General features: G+C 59.0%; 3 protein-coding genes across 4 annotated transcripts; all 3 read right to left on the minus strand.

The window, feature by feature from the left end:
* Positions 1–343: 343 nt before the first annotated feature.
* Positions 344–1,529, minus strand: MC1R (melanocortin 1 receptor). Its single transcript, XM_015639517.1, has one exon. It carries the CDS (start codon positions 1,425–1,427, stop codon positions 483–485), a length of 945 nt encoding a protein of 314 aa, XP_015495003.1. The 5' UTR covers positions 1,428–1,529; the 3' UTR covers positions 344–482.
* Positions 1,530–3,251: 1,722 nt separating this feature from the next.
* Positions 3,252–19,829, minus strand: TCF25 (transcription factor 25). Of its 2 annotated transcripts, none has more exons than XM_015640370.2 (18): positions 19,647–19,829; positions 18,633–18,812; positions 16,848–16,922; positions 15,063–15,184; positions 14,259–14,324; positions 13,078–13,160; positions 12,500–12,630; positions 9,611–9,710; positions 9,211–9,304; positions 8,309–8,401; positions 7,733–7,838; positions 7,271–7,430; positions 6,005–6,092; positions 5,278–5,436; positions 4,628–4,718; positions 4,344–4,423; positions 3,628–3,700; positions 3,252–3,489 (listed from the first exon to the last, which is right to left on the minus strand). In XM_015640370.2, exons 1-18 carry the CDS (start codon positions 19,824–19,826, stop codon positions 3,328–3,330), a joined length of 2,043 nt encoding a protein of 680 aa, XP_015495856.1. In that variant the 5' UTR covers positions 19,827–19,829; the 3' UTR covers positions 3,252–3,327. The 2 variants fall into 2 exon arrangements, with proteins under 2 accessions (XP_015495856.1, XP_033373100.1); XM_033517209.1 differs by having other exon boundaries at positions 3,373–3,489; positions 3,628–3,803.
* Positions 19,830–20,297: 468 nt separating this feature from the next.
* SPIRE2 (spire type actin nucleation factor 2) lies at positions 20,298–24,175 on the minus strand. Its single transcript, XM_015639538.3, has 14 exons — positions 24,125–24,175; positions 23,585–23,944; positions 23,252–23,332; positions 23,010–23,174; positions 22,843–22,929; positions 22,641–22,749; positions 22,395–22,564; positions 22,167–22,317; positions 21,921–22,054; positions 21,573–21,707; positions 21,426–21,493; positions 21,279–21,306; positions 21,010–21,125; positions 20,298–20,928 (listed from the first exon to the last, which is right to left on the minus strand). Exons 2-14 carry the CDS (start codon positions 23,942–23,944, stop codon positions 20,712–20,714), a joined length of 1,821 nt encoding a protein of 606 aa, XP_015495024.1. The 5' UTR covers positions 24,125–24,175; the 3' UTR covers positions 20,298–20,711.
* Between the last annotated feature and the right edge of the window lie 2,797 nt (positions 24,176–26,972).

Here is a 26,972-nt window from a genome sequence, read left to right on the forward strand (position 1 = left end):
GGGGGACACACACGGGACACCCCTCCCAACCGCGTCCCGGAACGGGGAGGGATAGGGACGGGGTACGGGAGGGCCGCCCTGGGGGTCCCGGGGTCGCCGGTGGCCCCCGCGGCACCGGGAACAGTGCCGGTGCCAGTGAGGAGGTGGGCGGCGGCGGGCGCGGCCCGAGAACAAAGGCGACGGTGATGGGCCCTTTGTCCCCCGTGTGGGGTCCAGCCTCCCGCCGCCCAGCCGGTCCTTCCCGGTCCCTCCGGTCGCTCAAGGGTCATTTGGTCCCGGCGGGAACCGGGAGGGACCTCTCCCCCCGGGGCTCCCCGGGGCTGCCCGATGCCAGCCACAGTGTCACTGCAAAGAGCCTTTATTGGGAACCGTGAGTCCCTCGCCCGGACCGGGCACCCCGCGGCTCGTCCTGTCCATCCGTCAGCCCGTCCATCTGTCCGTTTCGGGGCGGGGGTGGCCGTGCCGGTAGCGTGTCCCCCTGCCTACCAGGAGCACATCACCACCTCCCGCAGCGTCCGCCGGAGCTCCTGGCTCCGGAAGGCGTAGATCAGGGGGTCAATCACTGAGTTACAGATGATGAGGATGAGGAAGAGGTTGAAGTAGCTGAAGAAGCAGGTGCAGAAGGGGTTGGTGGGACAAGTGACGATGAGGATGAGGTGGAAGAAGAAGGGCCCCCAGCAGATAAAGAAGACGCCCAGGAGGATGGTGAGGGTGACGGCACCCTTCAGGCTGCCACCGCGGTGGGCGGTGGGTGGCTTCTGCTGGCTGGAGATGCTGTGGAGGTGGTGGCGGGCCAGGGCGAACATGTGGATGTAGAGCACCAGCATGAGGACCAGCATGAAGAGGAAGAAGCCGATGAGGCAGAGGAGGATGGTGTTGCTGCGGTAGTAGGTGATCAAGACGGTGCTGGAGACAGTGCTGGCCAGCCAGACGCTGGCCATGGTGACCACAGCCCGCTGCAGCGTCATGATGCTGTGGTAGCGCAGGGCATAGAAGATGGTGATGTAGCGGTCAACGGCGATGACCCCCAGGAAGGAGAGGGAAGACACGACGGAGCTGCAGATGAGCATGTCGATGACGCTGTCCATGTGGCGCACGATGCTGGGGCGCATCACCAGCACCCCGTGCTCCAGCAGCAGCATGAAGAGCATCTCCGCCAGGTTGCTGATGCTCACCAGCATGTCAGACACCGCCAGGCAGCAGATGAAGTAGTAGGTGGGCGAGTGCAGGTTCCTGTTCTTCAGGATGGCGGCCACCACCAGCAGGTTCTCCACCAGGCTCACCAGCCCCAGTGCCAGGAACAGCTCGTTGGGAATGTCCAGCCCCTGGCACCAGCCACCGCTGGCCCCGACCGTGGCGTTGCTCTGGTTGCCCTCGCTGGCATTCGAGGGCTCGCGCAGCAGACGCAGGGGGGCCAGCGTCGACATGGCCCCCTCCACAGCCCCGGGGCCCCCCGTGGCACCCGCACAGCCCACGAGCCCCCGTTGTGCCCCGCCAGTTCTCCCGCGGCGCCCGGCGGCGAGGCCGAGGGGATGCCGAGGAATTGGGGACGGGAGGCGTGGGATGTGCCGGGGGTGTCGTGTGCCCGCCGGGACCCTCTGGTGTGGCGGCCGCTCTCTGTGCCAGCGCTGCCCGCACCCCACGCCCGCCGGCCCAGGTTGCTGAGGAAGAAAGGGCCCTTTCTCTGCCCCACTTTAAAGGCGGCTCCCGCAGCTCCTCCTCCTCCGAGGGTGGGCACCTGCATGAGGGAGGCACTTGGGCAGTGAGGGGAGCCGCTGCTGAGGCCAGGGCTGAGAGGATGGCCTTGGGGAAGGCGATTGCTTGGAATCACCATGTGCCCAGGGGTCCCAAACACCCTGGGGTGGTCCATGAACCTTAGGGGCGCTGCCATAGGGTCCCCTGTGCCCTGGGAGACCGAGCACCTTAGGGTGCCCACATGTCCTGAATCCTGGGGGGCTGCATATCTTGAGAGGCCCCTATGCCCTGCAGGCCTCTGCGTCCCATGGGCTCAATGTGCCCCATGGGACACCGTCTTGGGGGGTCCCATCTGCCATGGGGACCATCCACACACCCTGAGCTATCCATGCTCCTCGGGGACCCCCGTAGGACCCTCTGCACTGCCCGATCCAAGCTGTCCCACGCATTGGGACTGGCAGGGGTCCCATTCCCATGGCCCCAGGGAAGATGTACAATGGGGCAGGCATGGGATGCGATAGGAATCGTCAAAGGCACGATTAAATGGGATGCTGCAGAGTCCGGCGCCGGAGGGGTCCCAGGCAGGCGGGGTGAGGACAGGACCCATCTGACCATCATGTGCCTTCGGTCCGTGTTGATGCCTGGAGCCGCACGGCTGCCAAAGAGCCATTCACAGCTCCCCCAGAAAGCCGATCCCACGGTTATCCACTTCCGTTGGGAAGCCCTTCCCTCTGGCACGGTTGGGAATGGCTCAGCTGCGCACACTGGGCATGGGGTCCCAGGCTGCCCCCATGCCAAATTACAGGGATGGGATCCCTTGGGATTTGGATATACCAGTGGGGAACGGAGCCAGGGCAGGCTGGCTTGAGACTCGGGTCTGCACACCCGGCCAACCCACCCCAGCTACAGCCCCCCAGGGAGGCAATACAGCAGAAACAGGGATTTATTCCATGTATTCACCATTACTCTGCAAAAAAAAGGGAAAAAAAGCTTTAAAAAAAGCTTTACAGGAACAAGCAGGAGTTAAGGTTTGACTGTGGCTTACCTCGATCCTGACTCTAGAAGGTGAAGGAATAAATGATAGACAAACAAAGAAGGGGGGAAGATTTCTTCTCCAAACATAATTGAAAGGCTGAAAAAGCTACTCCATGCACAATTCTACTGGCACAGGGGATTCTGAGACCTTTGGAAGGTTCAGTGTAGTGAGGGTGCAGAGTATTTTGTGGAGGGAGGGAAGCTCCAGGCTATGGGAAGCACAAAGGAGCTGAAGAAGAGGGCAGCAAAACCCCTCTGGGAATTAAGGACAAGAGCCAGAAGAACAGGGAGGGGAATAGGATGGAAATTGTGTGTAGAGGAGGCCAGAAGGGGACTAAGCTGCCATGGGGACAAGGGACAGCTGCTGTTGATTAGCTCGGACATGCTCAGACAGCCCTTGTCCCCTGTTAAGAGAGAGGCCCTGGCCAGGGCCCATCACTGCGGATTCAGCCCCGCTCCCCAGATGGAGACCGTGCCATGGCTGCAGCCCCCTCCTCAGAACAGCCCATTCCCACAGCCAGTCCATTTGTGTGACTTTATTGGAGTGCGACACAAATCGGGGGTGATGCACAGGGTTTGGGGACAGACAGCCCGGGCTCAGTCCCAGTCGCCGTCCCCCTCGGGATTGTCGTCACGGGGGGGCTCCTGGAACTGGATGTTGGCCAGCATGTCCCGCATGGCCGCCATCAGCCTGTTCACCCCCTGGTTGAGGTCCTGCGCTGCCCCGGCCTCGTCGTCCCCGTTGTGCCGGATGTCCCCCTAGGAGAGAGCAGCACTGTGGTGGCAGGGACAGGGACAACACTGGTGCCAAAGCAGCAGCAGGCTGCTGCCAGCAGTGGCTCCAGGAGCAGGAACACCATGGGGGAACGGTGCACCCAAATCCCAACGTGCGCTCACCTGCAAGTTAAAGTTTGGCAGCAGCGAGCGGAAGAAGAGGGATAAAGTGCTTTCGTTGGAGGGATGGCTTGTCCTGGAAGACACAAGTGGCACCATGGTGAAGGTACAGCTCAGTTTGTGACTCCTCAATGGGATGTGGCAGTGCTGGGAGAACCATGGTGCTGCTGGAACCAGCCCTGAGGGAGGGAACCGGGGGTTCCAATGGGATTCTGAATTCAGGCAACTCTGAGCAGCAACTGTGCAAAGCAGTCACTATGAGCATGACCAAGGCCAGCTTGGAAGGGGCTTGGAGCAACCTGGGATAGCGGCAGGTGTCCCTGCCCATTGGGGTGGAATGAGATAAGCTTTAAGGTCCTTCCAACCCAAACCATTCTAGGATTCCATGATTCTACCAGCTCTGTTCTGAGGGTTGGTGTTGAACACATGTATGGCATCACCCCAGTACCAGGACTGGCTGTAATTTAAATTTCCATTTACCCCAAACCCTCCCAGTCAGCTGTGGCCTGGGTTTTCCCTGGCTTTTGCCCTATGGCTGGGAATGGCCAGTGGTGACCACTATGGGAAGCAGCAGGACCAGTGCAGCCTGTAGCTCTGCCTGCCTGGAGCACCACAGCTCTTGCTGTGCCATGGAGGAGGATGTCAGCACCGAGCACCCACGGACAGCCTGGGAACACGGCCGGCTGTGCCAGCGCAGGCACCAGCGGACGAGGTGGTACCTTTCCGGTCGGGTGTAGGAAACAATGGAATCCAGAGGAGGCAGGGGGTCAAACCCCATCACTGGCTGGGAGGTCACCTCCTGCAGGGGGAGGAAAAAGGAGGGATGAAGGAGAAAGGAAGGAATGAAGGAAAAAAGAAGGAATGAAGGCTGTGCATCCAGCAGCAGCAAACACAGGTGCCCACAGAAGCCGTGAGTGACAGGGGTTAGGATGGGCCCAGCAGGGACACAAGTGCCACCATAACACGTGCAGTCACAGCCCCTGTGTCCCACCAGGCCCCTCACCAGAGGCAGAGCTGCTGTGGCCTCCTTCATCTCCGAGAGGATGATGTGCCGGTAGATGTTCCTGGGAGCGCTCTGGTACCGGATCTTCCTCCTGAGGTGGGGAAGGGACACAGCAGTGAGCCCTGAATGGGAAACTCAGAAATGAGTCCCATTTCTGCTGCTCCAGGTGCAGTGTCAGCAGCTTCCCTGGCTCCGGGGGACAGGGCCATATTGGATGGAGCTGGCTTAGAGTGAGCCAAAGGGGGTGGCAGCTGCTGAGCTCCCGAGAGAGTGGAGAGCTCAGGAATGAGCAGACTGACCTTGGTTTAGGACACCTGATGGCTCTCTCCTGTTTCTCAGCACTGGGAAGTGTTTATAAGCTCTCACCTCCCTGTGTGGCCATCCCTGCCCTTCCAGGCCACCCCTCCACCCTCTCCAGGATGTTTCCAGGGTACAGGTGGCAGCCAAGCCTGGGGAAGGCAGTGCAGGATATGCAATGCAGGTTCAGCCACTGCCCTCCTGGCCCCGTGCTGTGACCTTTGGCATCAGACCAGCAGCTGTGGGGCTCTGAGCCCTGTCCCAGACACTGGAACTGCTGCTGCCTAGGACAGACCCTCTGTCCCACTCTGTCCCCTGGCACAGGAACCCTGCCCTCCACCCTCTGTGCTCACTTGTGCTCAGCCTCCTGCACCAGCGTGTCCTGGGCCTCCACCATGTGCAGAACCTCGTGGACGTGGGGCTCCAGCCAGGCCATGACTGCTGGGTCCTTCCACAGGGCGTGTGTCCTGCCCACGTACAGGGATGTCAGCTGGTTCAGGGCGGGCGACTGGCTATGGGAGATGGCTGTTACTCACGGCACCCTCCTCCTCCTCCTCCTCCTCCTCCCGCTCCTCACGGGATGCTGGGGGCTCAGCTCTGGCCTTTGGCGTGGGAACACGAGAGGACTCGCAGGCTCCTGCCTGGATATGGCCATCCACCTTCACCAGAACTTCTGCCTCCATCTATTTTTAGGCTAAGCAGAGCCGTGAAATGAGGGGACGCTGCCCTGGCCTGAGGCAGAGCCTTCGCACGCTGAGAAGAACACGTGTCAAGGGAACGCAGACTGGCTGGAGACAGCCTGCCCTGGGAGGACACACGCATTGCTCCCCCTCCCTGCACACACCAACAGGCTCTGGTGAACTTCTGACCTGTCCACCTTGAGGTGAGGTGGGTCTATCAGCCTGATCCACAGGCCATTATGGAAATCCATTATCAAAAGGATTATCAAATGAGGCATTATCAAATGAGCCTACTCAGGGAAGCCAAACGAGCTCCACCATTAGCTGTCTGAGCATGCAAGATCCCCGCCGCCGGCAAAATCGATCCCTTCCCTTTGCTGAGAACATCTCCAGGCCTTACCTGATCTGGGCATTCAGCCCGAAGAAGGGGTGGGAGGCGACCCTGGCGTCGGGCTGCACACTGCAGTGATCCAAAAGTGGCATCAGAACTGCAAGACAAAGGCAGAGAACTCGTCTGGAGCTGCTGGTGAGGGGCAGTGTGGGGTGGGGAGGGGTCACCCCTGCACAGAGCCACTCCCCTCCTCAGGGCCAGAACCCCTGGGGCACCAACAAGGACAAGGAAGGGGTGAGCACACTGCTGGTCCCTGTGCTCACACAGGCATTATCCCAGTCACCCCAACAAGCAGCCTAAAAAATGTTTCCAGCCCCCACAAACTGAATCTCTGTTGGAGAGCTGGTTCTTCCTGCTGCACACACCCTCCCCTGGGCCCGAGGGCTGTGTGCTCCTTTCATGGACAGCAGCACCCAGAGGATGAAAGGGAGAGTGATGGGCACCCATGGGGAGAGCACATCCAAAACAGAGCTGTGCCTCGGAGGGAGAGCCAAGGAGACCGGCTTGTCCTTGGCTCTGGGCAGCCTCCAGGAGGTGAGACATCTCCCTGCTCTGAGACTCCAGCTCTCATCCTCCCCCAGCCTGCTCACCCCTGACCATTGCTGGTGGAGGAGCACTGGCTGCTCTGGGGAGGGAGGGCAGAATCATGGAATCACAGAATTGTAAGGCTGGAGAAGCCTCTAGGATCATTGAGCCCAATCATTCCTGCAGCACTGCCAAGGCCACCCCTAACCTGTGTCCTCACGGCTTTTAAATCCCTCCAGGGTTGGGGACTCCACCACTGCCCTGGGCAGACTGGGCCAGGGATGGACAACACTTCTGGGGAAGGAATTACTCCCAATATTGAACTTTGAGGCCATTTCCTCTTTTCCTGTCCCCGTTCCCTGGGAGCAGAGCCTGACCCCACCATGGCTGCACACTCCTGTCAGGGAGTTGTGAAGTCAGTTCTGAGCCAGAAGGTCTCCCCTGAGCCTCCTTTTCTCCAGGCTGAGCCCCCAGCTGCCTCAGCTGCTCCAGCCCCTTCCCCAGATCTGTTCCCTTCCCTGGACATGCTCCAGCCCCTCAGTGTCTGTGCTGGGATGAGGAGCCCAGAGCTGCACTCGCCCAGCCACACTGTTCTGCCCGACCGCTTCCGCTCTGACTCAGGGCTCCCTCCTCAAAGGCCCTGGGCAAATTCCTGCCTCTGCATCCGCCTGCCGGGAATGCAGTCCCGGCTCTCCCAGAGGACAGTGACAAAGCCCTGGAGGATGACCTCACCGGTGGGGACAGACTCACCGCTTGGGAACATGATGAGCGCGAGCTGGATGAGCTGGGCCGCTCGCTCCCGGGCCTGGCCCCGCTCCAGCTCCGGGCGCTCTTCCTGCTGGCTCAGGAAGAAATAGGCCAGTGGCACCGAGAAGGCGAAATTGGGCAGCTGGGACAGATTCCGGTGACTCTGCAGGATCAGAGCGAGCGTTACCGAGAAATGATGCTGTGCAGCAGAGCTGGGCTGTGCGGGGTCGGGGCTCTGCCTGCTGGGGTTAAGTGAGTTCCCAGCCCCTGGCGCGGTGCCCCCACAGCTGAGTGAGCAATTTTGAGTTCTTACAGCTATCTGCAGGACCCAAGGATTACAGGAACCAACAGCCCGGCCTGTATGGATCATTCCAATGCTGCTGGATACCAGCTGAGATCCCTCCAAAGGGCTGACCTGGTGGGGAGCACCCCAGGCACCCATCCCCTCACCTGCTGGCCACTCACCTCCCACTCCTGGAAGAGGCGGGTCAGGAAGGTGTATTCCCTGGCCCGGAGGGACAGGAAGTCGATCAGCAACAGCACACAGAGTGGGTCATTCTCAGGATCAAGGCTTGGGAGCAGGGGGAGAGAACAAACCCAGTGTCACAACAGCTGAGAGAGCTGCCCTGATTTCTGAGTCAAACAGCCTTTCCCAGTGACATCCAGTGACTCAGCAAGTGGAGAGAACAGGAACGCGGTCACTCCTGCATGGCCAGCAGGATGACAATGTGGTGCTCTGTGCCCCTACAGAGGGGACAGTCCCCTGCTACCACCCAGGAGAAGGATCTGTGGCCACAAACTGAGTGGGCTGAAGCCACTGCCACTCTTTGCTCTGCTGAGCCTCCAAGCTCAGGCAGTCACAGGCCACCCAGGGCCCCTCGTCACCCATCACCTCTCCAAGGGCACCAGCACATCCCCAGCACAGACTGTGCAGCCCTAAGGGGTGGGGATGAGCCCACACCAAGCCCAGGAGCAGCAGGACCCCTCTGGGGTGACCATGCCCCCAAACCCAGACACTCTACCCTTGGTGGAGGCACCTACCTCAGGATGAGCTTGCAGAACTCCAGGGCTGTACGGGGACAGCCCCTCTTCTCCAGGAACATCAAGTGCTTGAAGAGAGCCAGGAAGAAAGCCCTGCATGGGGAACAGCAGCAGGACTTAGAGAAGCATTTTGTGTCACTCAAAAAAGGGGACACAGTCATCAAGAGCTCCTCACCCCCAAGCATCACATCCTGGTGAGGCATGGGATGCCACAGACACCCCCCAGCCCCATGCTCCCAGCTCTTGTTTTTGTTATCTTTTTGTGCACGACCAGGGACAGAAAACTCACGAGCTGCTCTGGAGACTGGGATCAAGTAAATCCCCCAAATCCACATCCCACCTTGTCCCAGTGGCATGGGGACGGTGACACAGAGCATGGAGGCCCAACACCTGAACTGGTGATACAGGTCACTGATGGCACAAAGCGTGTCAGCCACAGGGACTGAAATGTGAGCACCCTCCAGGTACAGCAGTTTGGGAGAGATGGCTTGGGTCAGCTGACTGGAAAATTCCCAGAATAAAGTCACCTTTCCCAGCAGCTGCAGAGCTGGAGTTACATAAAGACCCAAGCTGGGAGGAGTGTGAGTGCTGGGGGTGATGGCTGGAAACACACAGCAAGGATTTTTATACCATTTCAGGCTAAGGGTTACTAATGGCATGAAAAGGATATGATAGGGAGGGACAGTTCCTACTGCAGGAAGGTATCCCTTGGGAAAAGGGATGCTTTGTGCAGAAGCCTCCATTCACGAGCTGCCTGTGCTCTAGCACCATCCCAGGAGCCCCCCACAGAAAGGGATGCTCAGGGGACTCCTGGATGAGCAGCAGTGGTGAGTGTGGGTGGCTGTGGCCAAAAGGGGTCCAGGAGCTCCAGCTGAGCCTCCCTGCTCCCCAGCCCTGCTCACCTGTTCTCTGGCCGCCGGTAGTCCAGCCTGCAGGTCCCACTGGTGAGGCTGAACACGGGGTGGAAGGCGCATTCCAGGCTGTACAGGGCCCGCTCTGGGGACAGCAAGGTCCGTGTCAGGGACAGGACAGGGACACCAGCCCAGCACAGCACTGCCCAGCACTCGGTTTAGCCCAAAAGACAGGAAACCAGCTCATTCCCAGCCCAGTAAGGCACAAAGTTACTTCACACAATGTGGTGGCAACAGGTACCAGGGCAGTGAGCACTTCCACATAATTCACACTCTGGGTGGGAAAAGGAACCATTCTGCTCGGTCCAGGAAGAACCAAGCTCCTGCCCCACACTGCCCCTGCCAGGGGAGGATTTCACACCAACACATCTGCTCCTCACCTCACTCTTACCTATGAGATCCCGGGCCATCTCCTGGTCCTCCTGCATCCGGCACACGTCGCTGAGCTGCAGGAGGGAGTCCACGTGGTAGGGGTTCATCTGGAGCAGCAGCTGCACAAGAGCATTGCAAAGATTCTGTGTCATTACCGGTGTCTCACTCACTGACCCAGGTACCTTCCAGCTCTGTGACACACAATGCCAAGATTAATCCCACCCTGCCAGATCCATCCCCAAGCTGGAAGGGCACAGGGAGCTCTTCCCCAGCATGTGCAGGATGGGAGCCCCCAACAGCAGCCTCCCCTGGGCAGCTCCCTCCCAGCTCTGCCACGCCTTTGTTCAGCTTTACTGCTCTCCTCCAGATCTCTCCCAGCTCCTCCATCTCCTTGGAAAGGAGAGAACGAGATGCAGGCACTGCTACAGTTTGGGGTTTTTTTATCTATCCCTCAGCAGTTCTGAGCATTTGATCAGGCTTTTGCATCCTCTGGACATTTGGACACATCTATTACAAATCCAGGAATCAGCAATGGTAATGGATAATAATAAATAAATATTTACTTCCAGGCTTCAGAAAAGAAGTTAACTTAAAAATCTTCTCTAATACACTAATTATACTAATACACTAATTATATTAATACACTAATTATATTAACTGTACACTAATTATATTATAAATAGGCTACTTTTCTCAAGTACCTAAAACCTCAGTTCAGTAAAATACTGAAGGTACTACAAATCTTCTCACACTTTGGGGATTTTTTTTTTTTTTTTCTGAAACTGAAAAAACAAAGCTTCCAAAACTCTAGCAGTTTCCATCTGCAGGGTGGAGACCACCTACAGCACAAAGACTGGATATTCCAGGGTGTCCCAGCCCAGCCTGGAGCCACTTGCCTGATGATTAACCTCTTCCTTAAGGGATAAAACTCTTAAGTTCCTTTCTAGTCCGCTTTTTAGGGGGGGACATGGAGCACTCAGGGTCACTGTGATGGGAAAAAGCCAAGAAAAGGTCATTGAGACCCTTTTAACCTGCCAGCAAGTACAGAAAAAGCACTCACTGAACAAGAGGCTCCCCAAAAGCAATGTTTTATGTACTGAAACCACAGCAACAAGGCAAAGCTGGGCTCTAGCTATGCCAGGACAGCGGTGACCATGGACAAACCATCTGGAATTGCAAAATCCATCTGTTACATCTTACCCTTGATGGAAAAGGGGAAGACTTCAAGCCGTATGAATGTCTTCAAATTTAGCCAGACCCCCTAAGAAGGTCAGAGCATCCAGATTAAAATACCATGGAAAGCCTGTCCTGTGTGGGGGACTGAGCTTGAGCTGTCCTTGGGACACTCACTGCTGCACAGGAATTACCTTGGCTCACTTAATCCAAATCCCTCAATCCAGGCAGAACTGCTGAGCTGGAGAGAGCCCCGCAGCCCTGAGCTGGGGATGGGAAAGCAGAAGGAAGTAAACTTTATTTAGCAGACAATGGGCTCTTTAAAGAACATCTCCAAGGCATGGATCCCAGCTCATGTGGCCAGACCTTTCAGAGAAACATCCCTCAGTTATGGTTTAGCTGGGTGCAGAGCAATTTTGCTGTTGCTTATCACTCCAAACTATAAATGTTACCATACAGCTTAATGAGCTCGGACACGCATGAAGGACTCCTAACACAAAAGCCTGTTTTGCTGAAATACCAAGAAAAGACAAATTTTTCATTCTTGCAGGAGTTTATAAATAGAACAGTTGTTAGTTTGGATTCCCAGTTCACGATGGGTTTATACAATATTCCTCCTTTCCTGGCTAAGAGCTGAGACAAGGGAGCTTTGTTCCCACCCTTCCAGCCAAACGGACAGTTCCAGTGGGTTCCTCTCTCAGAAGGTGACCTGGCACGTGCTTGGCAGAGCCACCAAGGCTCGGCCACCAGACCTCCTCTGCACCAAGGAGGTCACTGATTAACAAGGTGACAGCACAACTCAGCGCTGCCTCACCCCACACAGGGCTCTACTGTCCAAAGAGGTCCTAACAGTCCAAATGAGACTGGATATAAATAATCCGAGGCTCTGCAGAGGGATCTGGACAGGATGGATCAGGGGGATGAGGCCAATGGGATGAAAGTCAACATGGTGACATGCTGGGTCCTGCTTGTGGGTCACACCAACCCCATAAGTGCTACAGGCTGGGGGAAAAATGGCTGGAAAAGAACCTGGGGGTGCAGGAGACAGTGGATGGACAGGAGCCCAGGTGGGCAGGAATGTCACTGCCACATGGCCTGTGTCAGCAATGCTGTGGCCACAGGAGTGACCAGGGCAGTGCTCATCCCCTGTGCTGGCACTGCTGGGGCACTTCCAATCCTGGGGTCAGTTCTGGGCCCCTCACCCCAACATAAGCACCAAGGGGCTGGAGCATGTCCAGGGAAGGGCAACGGAGCTGGGAAAGGGGCTGGAGCATCAGAAGCAGCTGAGGGAGCTGTGGGGGGCTCAGCCTGGAGAAAAGGAGGCTCAGGGGGAACCTTCTGGCTCTGCACAATTCCCTGACAGGAGGGGACAGCCAGGCAGGGGTCAGGCTCTGCTGCCAGGAACAGGGACAGGACAAGAGGAAATGGCTTCAAGCTGTGGCAGAGGAGATTCAGGTTGAATATTTGGGACAATTCCTTCTCCAGAAGTGTTGTCCAGCCCTGGCCTCAGTCTGCCCAGAGCAGGGGTGAATTCCCCATCCTTGGAAGGATTTAAAAGCCATGTAGATGTGGCACCAGGGGACATGGGTTAGGGGTGGCCTTGGCAGTGCTGGGGGAACAGTTGGTTTAGAGGCTTTTCCAACCCAAACAATTCCACTGGAATGCACCAGCCCAACCTCCCAGGGAAAGGGGCTGCAGAAACACAGGAGGGAACAGCACGACAAACCCAACGTACCACGATGTTGTTGGGGTCCATGGACTCCACAGCGTCCAGGAACTTGAACTGCACCTGCTGGTACTCACGGTGGTGCTCAAAGGTGAAGTGCTGCACGCCCCTCCGGGTGTCCAGCAGCTGCATGGTGATACCTGCAGGGTGCAGGGGAGACCTGGGTACCCCAAAAGAACCTCCTCTGCTCTCTCACAGTGAGCATCAAAAGCTCACTCCCATCACTGGCTCCAGAGACACACGTGCTTTTGGAAACTCCCAGAGACTTTCATTCTTTTCCCCCCCTCTCATGAGTCCAAATCCCAAACCCACCCAAAAAACCCAGGCTGCTCGTTCTGCCCAGGGATCCTTCTCATTATCCAGCAGTTCTGCTGCTAAGATGGGAAGCACCCATGCCCTGCAACCTCCAAAAGAGGGGAAAACAAACCCAAATCGTAAGGTACAACTCCACAGAGCTCTCTGTTGAGGCAGGAGGTGTATTTCCACCAGCTGAGGAGCACTTCTCCCTTAGATTCCATGGCCTGAGCAGCATCCATGTCACATAGGCCAAGGGTTAAGAGGGCAGGAGGCAGCCCCAAAAGCCTCACCTGTCTTGCTGTAGCGTGGCCAGGTGTTCTTGGGAGCTGTCAGCCACATGCTGCGGACGTACTGCCGCTGCCTCTGCCTTGGCCTGGGGAGGGGAACACACCGGTCACAACTCCTCAGCACTGACAGGATGAAACCACGTCAAAGGGAAAAATGTGATCCAATTTCTTCCCCACAGAGAGATACACAAAGCTGTGCCCAGAGCTCTACGTTTGCCTTCAGGACACAACATACCTGTGCTCAGGCTTTGCCTTATGTGCACCATCTAGACCATCCAGTGCCTCCAGCATCTCCACTTGTAGAGCTTCTCTCCCTGTTTTTATCCCTGCCAAACTCTCAGCTGCCTCTGTGCTTCAAACAGCTTCCCAGGTCCAATCAGGAGAGCCCCACATCCCTCTGACTCATCCCTCTTCCCAGCAGAGCCTTCAAATGGCAACTGATTAGTTTAAGCTGTACCCAAAAATGCACGATTTATTGTTTCAGGAGCAATTCAGGATCAAGGCTACCCTTGTCTCCCCAGAAAGAGATCACAGACTATCCTGAACTGGAAAAGACCCACATAGATTATTAAATCCAACTCCTGGCCGTGCACAGGACAATCCCAAGGGACTGCAGTTTCTTCCTCAAGTACCAAATGCTCTTCTACAGACTTTCCCTCCTTCCACCTGCACTGCTCCAAGCTCAGACCATTCATGGTTTTCCAACTGTGTGACAGCACAGTGCAGTGGATAAATGCAGAGACATCACACCCAGGGACCAACAGGTTCCCTGGACTCCTGGAAGCAAGTGGATGAGACACTCTGAAAGTATTCAGGGTTCACCTTCTGTCCAGAGGCTCTGGGATGGCAACAAGGGATGAATGGTGGAGAAACAAACAAAACCTGTGTCTGCGCTCTGTGAACTTGAATGAAAGGACCTTCGAGGGTGGTTTGGAAATAAATGAGAGGGGAAAGGAGCAAAAGAAAAAGCAAATGCCAGTAAAAGCCTGGAGAAGTCTTTCCCCACCTTGTACTTATTGCAGAAAATATTCCTCTGTCCCAATAAGCAGCTACTAAATGAGTAGCACACCCTGAGCCTGGGATTACCTGGGTGTGGCACTGGGGACTCCATGAACCCTGCCAAGAGCAGGACAGACACACTTCCTTGGATTTGGAAAGGGTTTAATATCAAATTCTGGACTAACCTCTGGTCCCCGAGCACAGCACGAGCCCCAAAGTATCTCTTCAACTCATTCTCTGGATTCAAGTTTCTGAGAAGGTGGAAAGAAGAAAGAAAAGCTCTATTAATTAAACAGTGGCACGCTCAAGTATCTCCATCAACACCCAGCTCCCCACTGGGGTTTTTTCCTCTGGAAAACCCCCAAACTGTCACACACTCCCCACTGATCAGACACAGCATGGAGAAAGGAGACTGAAACTGCCAGAACTGGAAGGGAAATCCCTGCTCCATCAGACAGGCTCTCTTCCTGCTCTGCTCCAGAGCTGGGGAATACTGCTGCTGCCCTCTCCAGGGCAGATGGAGCCTTAGCTGGGATGTTCCCGGGAGAAGCCTGGGCTCCGGAGCACAAGTGAATCCCATGTCAAGCTTCACACACCAGGGCTACTGGCACCTCTGCAGAGGTTCTCCCACAGATGATCTGAGGCTGGAAGGTCCCTCTGGAGACTAATCTGGTTCTGCCACCACTGCAAGCAGGCCTGGCAGCAGAGAATCCCCATCAGAACTAAAGACAGCTTCCAGAGGAGCAGATAGGAGCAGGGATGTGCACAACCATCCCAACCAGAGCAGGGATGTGCACAACACCCCCCAACCTGGAGCAGGGATGTGCACAACCATCCCAACCAGAGCAGGGATGTGCACAACCATTCCCACCCTTTCAGTCAAGGTGCTGAGTTCCTGGCCAGATCACACTGGGAAGCTCCCAGCTGCCTCCTCAGGGAGCAGATATCCTGTCACTCCAAGGCCAGAGCCAGGTGGGAGCCAGCAGTACCTGTGCTCCACATAGAGCAGAGGCCGGGTGTCAGCAGTGATCCCACCCTGGCTCTGCGGGGCCAGCCTGGGGTCCTCGATCCTCTCCAAAAGGCTGTCGATGTCTTCCAGGTCGTTGTCTTCCTTAAGAAAGACAAAGCCAAGGCATTTATTACAGGCTGAGTCACAGGAGCCTGCAGGACACCCAGCACAGATCACACCCAGCTGCCTCCAGCTCATCCCGATCCCTGGGTGGGGGCTGTGGCTCTTCAGAGAATTCCGGAATGCTTTAGGTTGGAAGGGACCTCAAAGCCCATCATGTTCCACCCCTGCCATGGGCAGGGACACCTTTCACTATCCCAGGCTGCTCCAAGCCCTGGCCAGCCTGGCCTTGGACACTTCCAGGGATGGAGCAGCCACAGCTTCTCTGGGCACCCTGTGCCAGGGTGTCACCACCCTCCTCACAGGGAAGAATTTCCTCCCAGTATCCCATCCAACCCTGCCCTCTGACAGTGGGAAGACATTTCCCCTTGGCCTGATACTCCACTCTTTGTCCAAAGATGTTTTAAAATTTTAACCCTCTACTTTCCACAGAAACACCAAGTTACTGCTGTGAGCCTCATGACAAGGTCTCAAAACACTCACATGACTTAAATCCAACTCTCCCATTCCCCATTTTCCAGCCACCCCAGGAATCCATCCAGCTGCTCACATCCAACAGTTATATAACACTTTAACCCTGATTTCCCTCAACAAACAAGTGACACATTTCTTATGTGCCTGTTTCACATCCTCCTCATGATGTCCATGGGTGGAACACAGAATTCCATTCAGGACACCCAAGCAGCACTGCCAGCCTGCCTTCTCAAGCTAAATTTAGCCCCTCTGAGTGCAGTGTACACAGGAAAGGGATAATGTGCATGGAACTGCTGGAACAGAGATTGCATTATCCCTCGTTGGCAAACCAATCTGCCTGGGTCTGGGTGTCCCCCAGCCTCCAGCTGGCACATGTCCCCCTGCTGCTCAATATTCTTGGATTGGGAAAGGAAACACGCTCTCCAAGAGGGTTTTCCACCTCAGAAACTCACTCCTGATTGGAATTCCCAAGGAGGAGGTGGCCAGCTGGGCGCTGGCACTGCTGTCACAGCTTAGCCACTCCAGAACCTGGTGGCTCAGCATGCTGAACACTGAATCTCCCTGGAGTGAAGAGGGAGGTTGGACTCCATCATCTGGGAGGTCTTTTCCAACCTTAAGGATTCTGTAACTCTGTGGACAGTTCAGACTCAAACCTCACCAGCAAACCAGCTCCCACCTGAACCTCACTCCTATTGAATTAAGAAGATTAATGATTTTAATCCAACTGCTACTTCCAGCTCTGGGGTCCCCAGCACTGGAAGGATGTGGAGCTGCTGGAATGAGTCCAGAGAAGCCCATGGAGATGCTCCAAGGGCTGGAGCCCCTCTGCTCTGGAGACACCTTAGAGCCTCTTTCAGTGCCTAAAGAGGCTCCGAGAGAACTGGAGAGGGATTTGGACAGGGAATAAAGGGACAGGACAGGTTGGACAGGGCTTGTAGCAACCTGGTCTGATGGAAGGTCTCCCTGCCCATGGCAGGGGATGGAATGAGATGAGCTTTAAGGTCCCTTCCAATTGAAACTACTCCAGGATTCCACAATTCTAAAAAGGCTTCTTTAAATTTTGAAATGGCTTTTTCCCTAGGATCTCTCCTAGTCACCTCAGAATTCCCACTTTGCCAACGCCACTGCAGGAATCAGCCTGGTCCCTGACTCAGAACACACACACACATACCAGAGTCTCTCCTGCTGAATTTTTCTTGGTTTTCCTTTTCTTTTTTTTCTTCCGTGGCTTGTTACTCGTTGCCAGCTGCAAAGACAAAGGGAAGAGCTGTCAGCACTACCATGAACTGCAGAGGTGCCAGCTCCATGGGAAGGAGAGCATTTCCCACAGGGATCAGCACACTGAGGGTCCTTAAATGAAACCAAAATTCACCCTTTAGTGTTTATTAGTGGGTGGAAATGAAGACACAAGAAGAAAATAGAGGAAAGCACCAAAGAGTCACAAAGGGTTAAACCTCAGCTGACTTCCACATCAATGTCTAAGGCTACAAAACCAGGAGAGAGACAAGTTTAGCTGTGCCAGGTGCAGAGGAAATGCTTCAGCATCTTTCAGTGCCCAGGATAAGCTGCATTTCTGCTTTCTTGGCGAGTGGGACAGTTCCCAATTTCACTCCCGTTTCCACAGAAACCAACACCTGACAAAGGCCCCAGCACCAGAGTGCCTCTCCCCTGAAACTGCTTCAGCTCAGGATGCTGGGGGATTGTACACCTGATTTTCTGAGTCTGAGAGAGTTTTCAGCCTGTCAGTAACTGATCTGTTCCCAAGGGAAAGCCTCTTGAGAACATTTCTCTCTCAAGGACTGTGTTTTGTAAATAGATAGTAGTTCTCAGAACAATATTGTACAGCTGTGTTAAGTGTTTTATCTTGTCCCATCAATGAGATGAGAGAGGTGTTGCTCCCTTTACCAATCATATTAAACCTGTATTGGAACACCTTATATAAGGAGCTGAAAAACCCCAAAATAAAACCCTTCTCTTCTGATAATCATACCTCTGCCTGCTGTAACTAAATCCATGCTACCTACCTTGTGTCCAGTAGTGACAGGGGATCCCCTAACCTGACTGGCACAGCTGGGAAGCACATTTCCAGGATCTAGCAGGTAGCTCAGCAAGGGATCACAGCATCATGGAATGGTTTTGGGTAGAAGTGACCTTAAAGTTTATCCAGTTCCTACACCCTGTCTGGGCAGGGACACCTTCCACTACACCAGGTTGCTCCAAGCCTTGTCCTGGCTCTGCCCAAGAGCAGCAGCTGCCTGCCCAGGGCTCCCATGTCCTCCCTGGAGCTCTGGGAGCAGCCACAGGTGTGTCCTGAGGTGCTGGCACAGCAAACTCACCAGATCAGGAGCCCTGGAGCCATTGCTCACACAGGGACCCACTATCCAGAGCACTCACAGGCCCGGGGCTGGCAGAGGCCAGCGGCACAGCTGGAATGCACACAGACAGTGGACTTTGCTCCTCTGCCACCCAAACCAGGAACACAAACCCCAAATGCACAGCCAACAAGTGAGACCAGGGGCCAACCCCTTTGCTCCCCCAACCCTCTTCTCCATGAGATCTGGGATGGACTCGCCATGGAAAATTGTTAATTAAATGCCCCTTTCCTTACAAAATCCTGCAAGAAGACACTGCTGGGCTGATGCAGACCACAGGATCAATACCCAATGACAACAAATCACTATGGGGAAGAAGAAGTTCAGTGTTCAGTTGACACTGCTTGAAGTTTTCACATCCCCTGTTCCAAAATAAATGCCTCCTTGAGACCACTCCTCCCTGGCCCGACCTCAGAGCTCATGTGGACACAGCACAACGACCTCCTTGGGTGCCTCCTCTCTGCAGCTGGAAAATCCCTCTGCACCCTACACACAAACCCAGCTCTCAGCACCAAACTGCTCATCCTCACACAGATACGAGTTCCCAGTGTGCATCCCTCAGCTGGATCTCTGGGAGCAGTTACCATTTGGTCTGGCTGCTCAGCCTCCTGCCCCTCTCTCTGTCCATCACCATCCGTCTCCTCGGTCACAGCTCCTTCCTTGCTCCTGTCCTTGCTCCCTCCTGCCATGTCCTGCTCGCTGAGCCGGGTCTCCGGTCGCTCCTCCCCGGCCACTGGCTCATCCTCTGACTCCTCAGCCGGGATCTGCAAACAGAGGGACAAGCTGCAGGGACAGCCCAGGGACAGAATTCCCCACGGATCTGATCCAACACTCCACCTGCAAATAGATGGACTTTTGGACACCCCTCATGACAAGCATGGACCCAGTGGCTGCCCAGACAGTCCCATGCACATGGAGAGGCGCACAGGATCTCCTCACACCATGGACTCTCCTCTTCCCTTGGAACAGCCTCCAAACCCAGCCTTGCCTGTGCTGACACAGCCTCGGGGAAGGACAGGGAATGGCTGGGGCTGGATCAGGTGTGTGGAGGGCAGGACAAGGCTCTGGACAAGGCACCCTAAGGACCCAGCAGTACCACCAGGGCCCATCTGACATCCAGCAGCGGGATCCTGCAGTGCTGGGAAGGTGGCAGGGATGTTCCTAAAAACAGTTTCACCAGTCCAGCTCTGACAACATCCAAACCCAGGCCTCTCTCCCATTTCCCCCCAGTTCAGCCCCAATTACTGCCCCCCACCACCCAAACCGATCACTCCCACCCCAATCGCTGACCCCAAATCACTGTCATACACATTGTCACCTCTGCCACCCCCACTGTGAGCCCTTCCCAGTCCCTGCCCCCCTGTTCCCTCCAGTCACCCCCACACCCCGCCAGCCTCTGCCCCCAGGTCACCCCAGCCACCCCCAGTGACTTGTCACCTCAGCTGTCCCCCAGCAATGTCCCGGACTGCCCACCCAGCTGTCACCCCCAGTCACTGCCCCCCACTTATCCCCCAGTAACTTTTCCCCCGAGTCCCTGACACCCCAGCAACCCCCAGCAACCGCTGCACCCCGGAGTCCCCCGGGTTTGCCCCCCTCACCAGCTCGAAGCGGTTGCTGACGCCGGCGCGGGGCGGCCCGCGGGGCCCCTTCCCGGGGGCTGGCGGCGGCCCCCCCTCACGGGCGCGCTCCGGGCCGGGGTCGAGGCCCAGCTCGCCCAACCCCGGCCCCTCCTGGCCCCGCTGCTCCCCCCGCAGCCGCCTCAGGGCCCGGCGCGACATCGCCCCCGCGCGCTCCGCGCTTGCGCCCAAACTGCGCCTGCGCACCCGTCCCGCGCAGGGCCCGCCCACTCCCACCGAGCGCACCCATTGGCTGACGCTCAGCAGGCCACGCCCCCTGAGCGCCGCGATCTCCGGCCCGGAACCGGGAGCGTGGGAACCGGGGCGAGGCACTGCCCGGGACACGGCTGGGGACCGGGGACCGGGGACAGCCTGCGCCGGGCCCGGGGACAGCCTGCTCCGGGCCCGGGGACAGCCTGCGCCGGGCCCGCGGCTGCGAGGGGGGCATGGGAATGGGGAGCGGGATGTTCCCGCGGTGCTGTGCGGGGTCACGGGTGGGCACAGGCCGGGGAGGAGGAAGGATGGCGGTGGGAGATGTGCACGGTGAAATGGAGTACCCCCATCCTCGATCCCCTCACACCCCGCAGCACCCTTCACCGCTCTTCCCCATCCACTCAGGAGCAGCCACGCGGCCCCAGGGCAGCCCAGCGGGTTTATTATGGAGGGGACATACAGAACAGCCATGCCAGCCCAGGGCACCGGGCACCCCGGCACAGCCAGGGCTTGGCACAGAAGCGGGGCCGGGGGGACAACGCAGGGGCTGCGGGTGTCCCACAGCAGGATCCATCCCCCAAGAGCTGCCCCGCAGCGGGACCCGTCCTCCGGGGCTCTGCAGTGTCCCACAACGGGATCCATCCCCTCGGGGGCCGGTGGCGGGGACAGAAGGGGATGGCAGGGACAGCGGGAACGGCTCCTTCTGCCCCCTGGTCCATAACGTATATAAATATAGAAGCTGTGTGTATCCATCCTATGTATATATGTACATCGGGGGGCTGTGCCGGGGTGACCGGCACCCCCGTGGCGACCATCACCGGGGCGCCCGGCCCTTCACTGGAGCCACGCGTCGCTGTAGAGGGAGCGGGCCTTGGCGCGGCGCCGGGACGCGGCGCTGGCGTTCAGGACGGCCACGCTGCGGCGGCTGGAGCTGACCACGTCCGTGACGAAGCCGGCGCAGTCGGAGCAGACGTCGCGCAGGACCGAGCCCTGGGCGTAGATGTGCGGGAATTCCTCCTCCACCCGGCGCCAGCACGGCCCCGAGAGCGAGCTGCGGCACAGGGCACCCCGTCAGCCTCCGCCGGCGGAGGAGGAGGAGGAGGGAGAGGGGGAGGAAGGCTCAGGGACTCACTGGAAGGGCTCTCTCCGGCGCAGCGGCGGGGCCCTGGGCGGCAGCGAGCCCGGCAGGCTCTCGAAGCCCAGCGCGTAGACGGGGATGTGAGCCAGCTTCTTGGAAGGCATCTTCATCTGCCGGAATGCGGGAGTCAGAGCGGGATGGGACAGGGACAGAGACAGGGATGGGATAGGGAATACAGCAATGGGGATGGCTGCAGTGACAAGACAGGACAGGAGTGGAATGGGACAGGGATGCAGTGGCACTGCCCAGAGCCAGTCCCTTACCTTTAGACTGCAGGAGCTACAGACAGACCTGGGTACACAGAGAGAGGTGGGTGAGAGGGGCCATTGTGGGGACCCTGCTGCCGCCCTCCCAGCCCCGTGGCACGGCACAGCATGGCACAGCATGGCACAGCATGGCACAGTGCTCACCGCTTGCAGAAGAAACACGATGCAGGCCAGGAGAAGAGAGGAAACTTGGCCCTGCAGCAGCAGCAGACCTGTGGGCAGAGCAGGGTGAGCTGGGGGTGTGTGGGTGGGGACACGTGGCCCCCAGCCCCTCCAGCCCCCCATTCCCACCTTCCCCCTCCGCAGGCTGCTGTACAGCTCCTTGCTCTGCAGGAACTTCTCCATCTCAGCCTTGACCAGCACCCTGCGCACGTTGATCATCTCCTCCACAGTCAGGGCCAGGCTCTCCACAGGGTGGCTGAACTCCTGTGGAACAGGGGGGAAATGTGTCACATTGGACTGTGGTAAAGGGCATGGTCCAGAGCACCCCTGTGCCAGGGCAGAGACTCCAAACATGGGCAGAGCATCCCTGGCATAGGCAGAGTGTCCCAGGACAGGCAGAGTATCTCTGGCACAAGGACCCCCAGCCTCGGCTGCTGTCCCCAGCCCATGTTCCCATCTGGTGTCCCCAGAACCCACCAGCCAGAGGTGCTTGGAGCTGCTGGCAGGGGCAGCACTGGATCCATCCTCTGGCCTCTCTTCCACGGCGCCGAGGGCAGCCCGGGGCAGTGCTGGGCCATCTGGCAGCGGGTGGCAGCTGGCGGGGACGGAGCCTGCCGGGAGGGACAGGGAGGCCATGGCAAGGACATGTTGCCCAGTGCCCCCACTGCTGAAAGGCGGGGCACAGACCCCTGGGGACAGGGACATGGGGACCCCCGGCAGTACCTGAGCGGGGCCGAGGCTCGGGCTGCAGTGGCTCTGGGTCCCGGGGTGCAGCCTGGTCACCCCCCAGCTGGCTCTGCAGCTGTGCCAGGTCCTGCTCTGAGAAGGAGCGATCCCGCTTCAGTGGCACCTCTGTGGCCGGAGAGTCCTCATCCTGCAAGGCCATGGCACTGTCACCAAGGGCACCCTAGTACCCCCTGAGACTCCCCACCTCTGCAGGTTCCCCCTTGCCTCAGAGAGGTTCATCTCCTCCATTTCGGCCAGGGTGGGTGCTTTGAGCAGGACACGTGGCCGTGGGCGAACAGGCACGGCGCTGGCCGGGCACCGGGACAGCTCGAGGCAGGAGCTGGAGGTCAGGTGGCCAGCACAGGCATGTGGGATGCAGGGCAAGGAGCTGTATCCTGCAGAGGGACAGGCTCAGTGCCATGGGGATGGGCACACAGGTGACATAGCACAGCAGGGAGGGGACATCGGTACCTTTCTGCTCCACGGGCCGGAGCTTCCGCTCCTGCCTGATCTCCTCCAGGATCTTCTCATGGAGCGTCCTCTGCTTCTGGGGCAGCGGCCGCAGCCGCCGCTCTGATGCCTGCGGGATGCACAGATGGGACACCCAGGGATGGCACCCATGGGACCCACCAGCATTGTCACACCAGGGAGGTGGCCCCGTGCTGGCACCCACCTGCTTCAGGGGGGGCCGTGAGCGGATGAAGTCAAGTATGAGCTCGTGGGCATCTTTCTTCACCCGGGGGGGGATGTCTCCATCCACCTGGGGAGAGAAGGGGGTCAGTGCAGGGCTGGAGAGTGGCAGGATGGAGGGTGAGGGGCTGGCACAGTGGCCACGCTCACCATGACCTTGCGGAGTTTGTAATTGCGAGCACGGATGTCCTGCATGAGCATCTCAAAGGGTGTGAGCTGGTACTCGGTGGGCAGAGGGTTGAACTGCTTCTCTTGCACCTTCTTCAGCTTCACTCCGTGCCGCAGCTCCCTCATCAGCTGCACCCACAGCCGGGCCTGGGGGCACACACAGACACGGTGTCAGCAGCCCCCCATGGCCGGCACAGCCCCCATGCCCAGCCACGCTGCCGTACCCAGTCTGTGTTGCGCAGGTTGCCCAGCTCCGCCGCCGGCCGCTCCTCCTCTTCCTCATCCTCCTTCAGCTTCTGGAGTAGCTGTTGAGGCACAAGATGCTGTCACCCTGTCCTGGTGGCACGGAAGGTCCAGCCGGGAGTGCAGCGCTGAGGTGCACCCCAGTTCCTGATTCCCAGCCAGCACCACAGTGTGGCAGAGGCTGCACGGCCAAACGCCGGCACCAGCAGCCCCGGTTGGGATGGACAGAAGGGGCACTGCAGCCTCGCCAGTCCCTTGTCACTGCAGGTGCTTTCCCCGGCAGGGCGGCGGTGCCAGCGGGCACCCATGCTCACCTCCTTGGCATCGCGGATCTTGGCTAGGAAGGCCATGAGCTCCACGGTCTCGGCGAAGAGGGCGCGGCACACAGCCTGGTAGTGCGCCGGGGCGCCCGCGGGGTCGGCCAGGCGGGCGGCACAGCAGCGCATGGCCTGGCCGAAGGTGCGCACGGAGCGAGGCGGCCCCTCGCCCCCCTCCTCCTCCTCATCCTGCCCCCCATAGCCCTCGTCGGCCGTGGCGCAGCCGCTGTCCTCGGAGTCGCTGTTGGTCATCAGGTCGATGAGCTGCTCCAGGCGCGGGCTCAGCTCCCGCTCCTCGTTCTCGTCCAGTCCCCAGTCCAGCGCCCGGTACACGGCAAAGCCCAGCGACTGCACCATCTGCGGGGGACAGCACCGGCTGGGGACCCCGTGCACCCTGCCACCGGCTGTCCCCGCTCCCCCCTTGCTACTGGGTCCTGTCCCAGGACCTGTGACCCCCGGGCGAGGGGGGCAGGGAGCCGTGCCCACCCCACACCGGGCTGGGATGGCAGACGGGGCAGGTCACCGGCCCCCCCGTACCTGGGCTTCTGCGGAGGGCGTCAGCAGCGCGGGCAGGTCTGGGGGAGGAGATCAGAGTCACCACCGGTACCCACGGCCCCGTGCTAAGTACTCCACCCTGCATCACCCAGGGATGTGGTACCCACCCACTCCGGCTGTGGAGCCCCCACCCTGAGCTGCTGACACCCCCAGCTGCTCCTCCCCCTAGCTGGGATCCCTTCCCTGGCTCATCCCGTGCTGTCCCGGTCCCAGGGCATGGCTCCAAGGGACAGTGGGCACCTGCCCGTTGAGCCCAGCTATCCAGCGATGCTGGCACAGCTGCCCAGAGGGCACATTGTGGGGGCACAAGCATCCTGTGGGTGTACCCCTCACCTCCGGGGCTGGAGGGAACTGAGAGCTCTGCACCCCCGGGAGCTGCCCCCTGCACTCCTCTGGGATGTGGACACCGGCAGTGTGGGGACAGGCAGCCGCAGCTGGAGCATGGCACACACGGGAATCCCAGGACATGTTTGTGGGCAGTTTGAACCCTCCTGGCAGCTGCAGCACAAGGAACACCAGTGGCCTCTGCAGTGTCCCCAGGGCTCCCGACACCACTTCCCTCATCATTAGCTCTGCATTGAGCTGATCAATGCGGCAGCCACCAGGATGTGCCAGCCGTGTGCAAGCCAGGAATGGACAGGAAAGGCAGCACAAGTGGTGGCCCTGCCATGGTACCACACTCAAGCCCATCAAAAAACCGTGTCCCGGACTGTGCCTGGCTCCCACTGCAGTGACAGCTCCTGGGATGCCACGTGGTGGGTCCCAGAAGCTCTCGCCAGTCACTGAGGCACAGTTGAGGAGGGAATTCCCGTAGGACGGGGGAGTGGAGCGGTTCCAGAGGGTGCTGCTGGCTGACCTAGCCCGGATCCAGCCCTGTGCCCTGGCACACCTGCAGCACTGCACGTGCTGCAAAGCCACGTGCCAGGCTGGTGCCACCATCTGCAGTGGCACTGAGAGGCACCCGGAGCCCTCCCAGCCTCAGGCTTCACTGTAAAACTTTCACTGTTTCATCCCTGGGGACACGGCTCAGGTTGGCACAGAAGCAACCTGGGAGCAGGAGGTGGCACAGTAGCACTGATAGGTGGCACTGGCAGGTGACACGGGCTCCAGCCCTGCGGTGGCTCAAGGCAGGGTGTGGGGCCACTGCCATGCAGGACCAGTGGAGCCGGTGTGACCACGCCATGCCCAGCTGCCACAGGCACGTGCCATGCCTGTGCATGTCCCTGCCCTGGGCATGGAGCCACCGGATGCGCCCCCGTGTCCGCTCAGCCACCGGCACTGAGGACACACAGTGACCCCGCAGTGTCCCTGCCCAGTGTGAGCGAGGCTACGCAGTGACTCGATGACACCAGGCGCCATCCCCGGTGGCCTCGCTGTGGGGCGAGACGGGTGGAGGCGCTGGCCATGCTCCAAGTGCTCCTCGTGGCATCCGGCCACCCGGTGTCACCGCTGGCAGCCAGCCTGGTGACACCCCGGAACCGTCACAGCCATACCCGGCAGTGCAAGCCACCTGTGGAAGGGTGGCTGGGAGGCCAAAGGCCAGGGATGGGGCTGTCCCGTGTGCCACTCCCGGGGCCCGGAGCGGGGGACAAGGTCCCCTGTAGTGCAGATGGGTGCCCATGGATGTGCCTTGTGTCGGTCCATCTGTCCTTGCTGTGTGTCCTGCAGCCCCTTGGTGGATGCCAGGACCCCGCAAACACCCACACGTGTCCCACAGCGTCACTGGGTCACCTGGGACGTCCAGTGCTAGTGACCTTGTTGGTGATTGTGTCTGTAGCAGTGCCACGCCAGACCCCCAAGTCACCAGCCCACGCCCTCCCCAGGCCCCAGGCCATCCCTTGCACCGATACCGGCAGTGCTGGCGTCAGTCCCCCTTGCCAGGGCCAGGGCTTGGGGCTCACTCCCATCCCTGCCGGTGCTGCTTTTCTGCTCCCCGGTGCTGGTACCGGCCCTTTTTCCTGTCCTCACAGTCTGTCTGGTGACCCCCTGCACCGCTGCCCTGTTGCCGGTGCCTCGATGCCTGCTCCCCCTCTCCGGTGCCACTTCTCCTGCCCATCTGCCGCTCCGGGACCGCTTCTTCCCCGCCGCTGCCGGTCCTTCCCGCCGGGGCCTCTGCGGGTGCCCCCCCGCTGCCGATACCCCCGGTCCCTCCGCGTCCCCGACGCTGGTGCAGCACCCCCTGCCGGTGCCGGTAAATCCCGGTGCCCCTAAGTCCCGGTGCCCCTAAGTCCTGGTGCCCCTAAGTCCCAGGTCCCCGCTCTTTGTGCTGGTAAGTCCCGATGGGCCGGGTCCCGGTGCCGAGAAGTCCCGGTGCCAGCAAGCACCGGTGTGGGTAAATCCCAGCGCCTCGCTCCTGGTGCCGGCAAGCCCCGGTGCCGGTAAATCCCGACATCCCGGATCCCCGTGCTAGTTAGCCATGGTGCCGGTAAGCTCTGGTGTCCCCGTGCCTTTAAGTCCCAGTTCCCCGTTCTTTGTGCTGGTAAGCTCCGGAGCAGGAAAGCCCCGGTGCCGGATCCCAGCGCTGGTAAGCTCCGGAGCAGGAAAGCCCCGGTGCCGGATCCCAGTGCCGGTAAGCTCCGGTGCCCCGCTCCCAGTGTCGGCAAGCTCCGATAAGCCCCGGTACCAGTACGTTCCGGTGTCCCGGGTGTCGGTGCCCGTAAGCCCCGCTAAACCTTGGTAAACCCCCGTGCTCCGCTCCCGCGGTGCCGATAACTCCCAGTCCCGGCAAACCCTGTGCCCCGCTCCCGGTGCCCGCAAGCCCCGGTGCCCCCCGGTGCGCCCCAGCGAGTCCCGGTGCCCGTGAGCCCCGGTAAACCCCGGTAATCCCCGC

Source organism: Parus major, chromosome 11 (genome assembly GCF_001522545.3).
Source record: "Parus major isolate Abel chromosome 11, Parus_major1.1, whole genome shotgun sequence".
Classification (NCBI taxonomy): Eukaryota; Metazoa; Chordata; class Aves; order Passeriformes; family Paridae; genus Parus; species Parus major.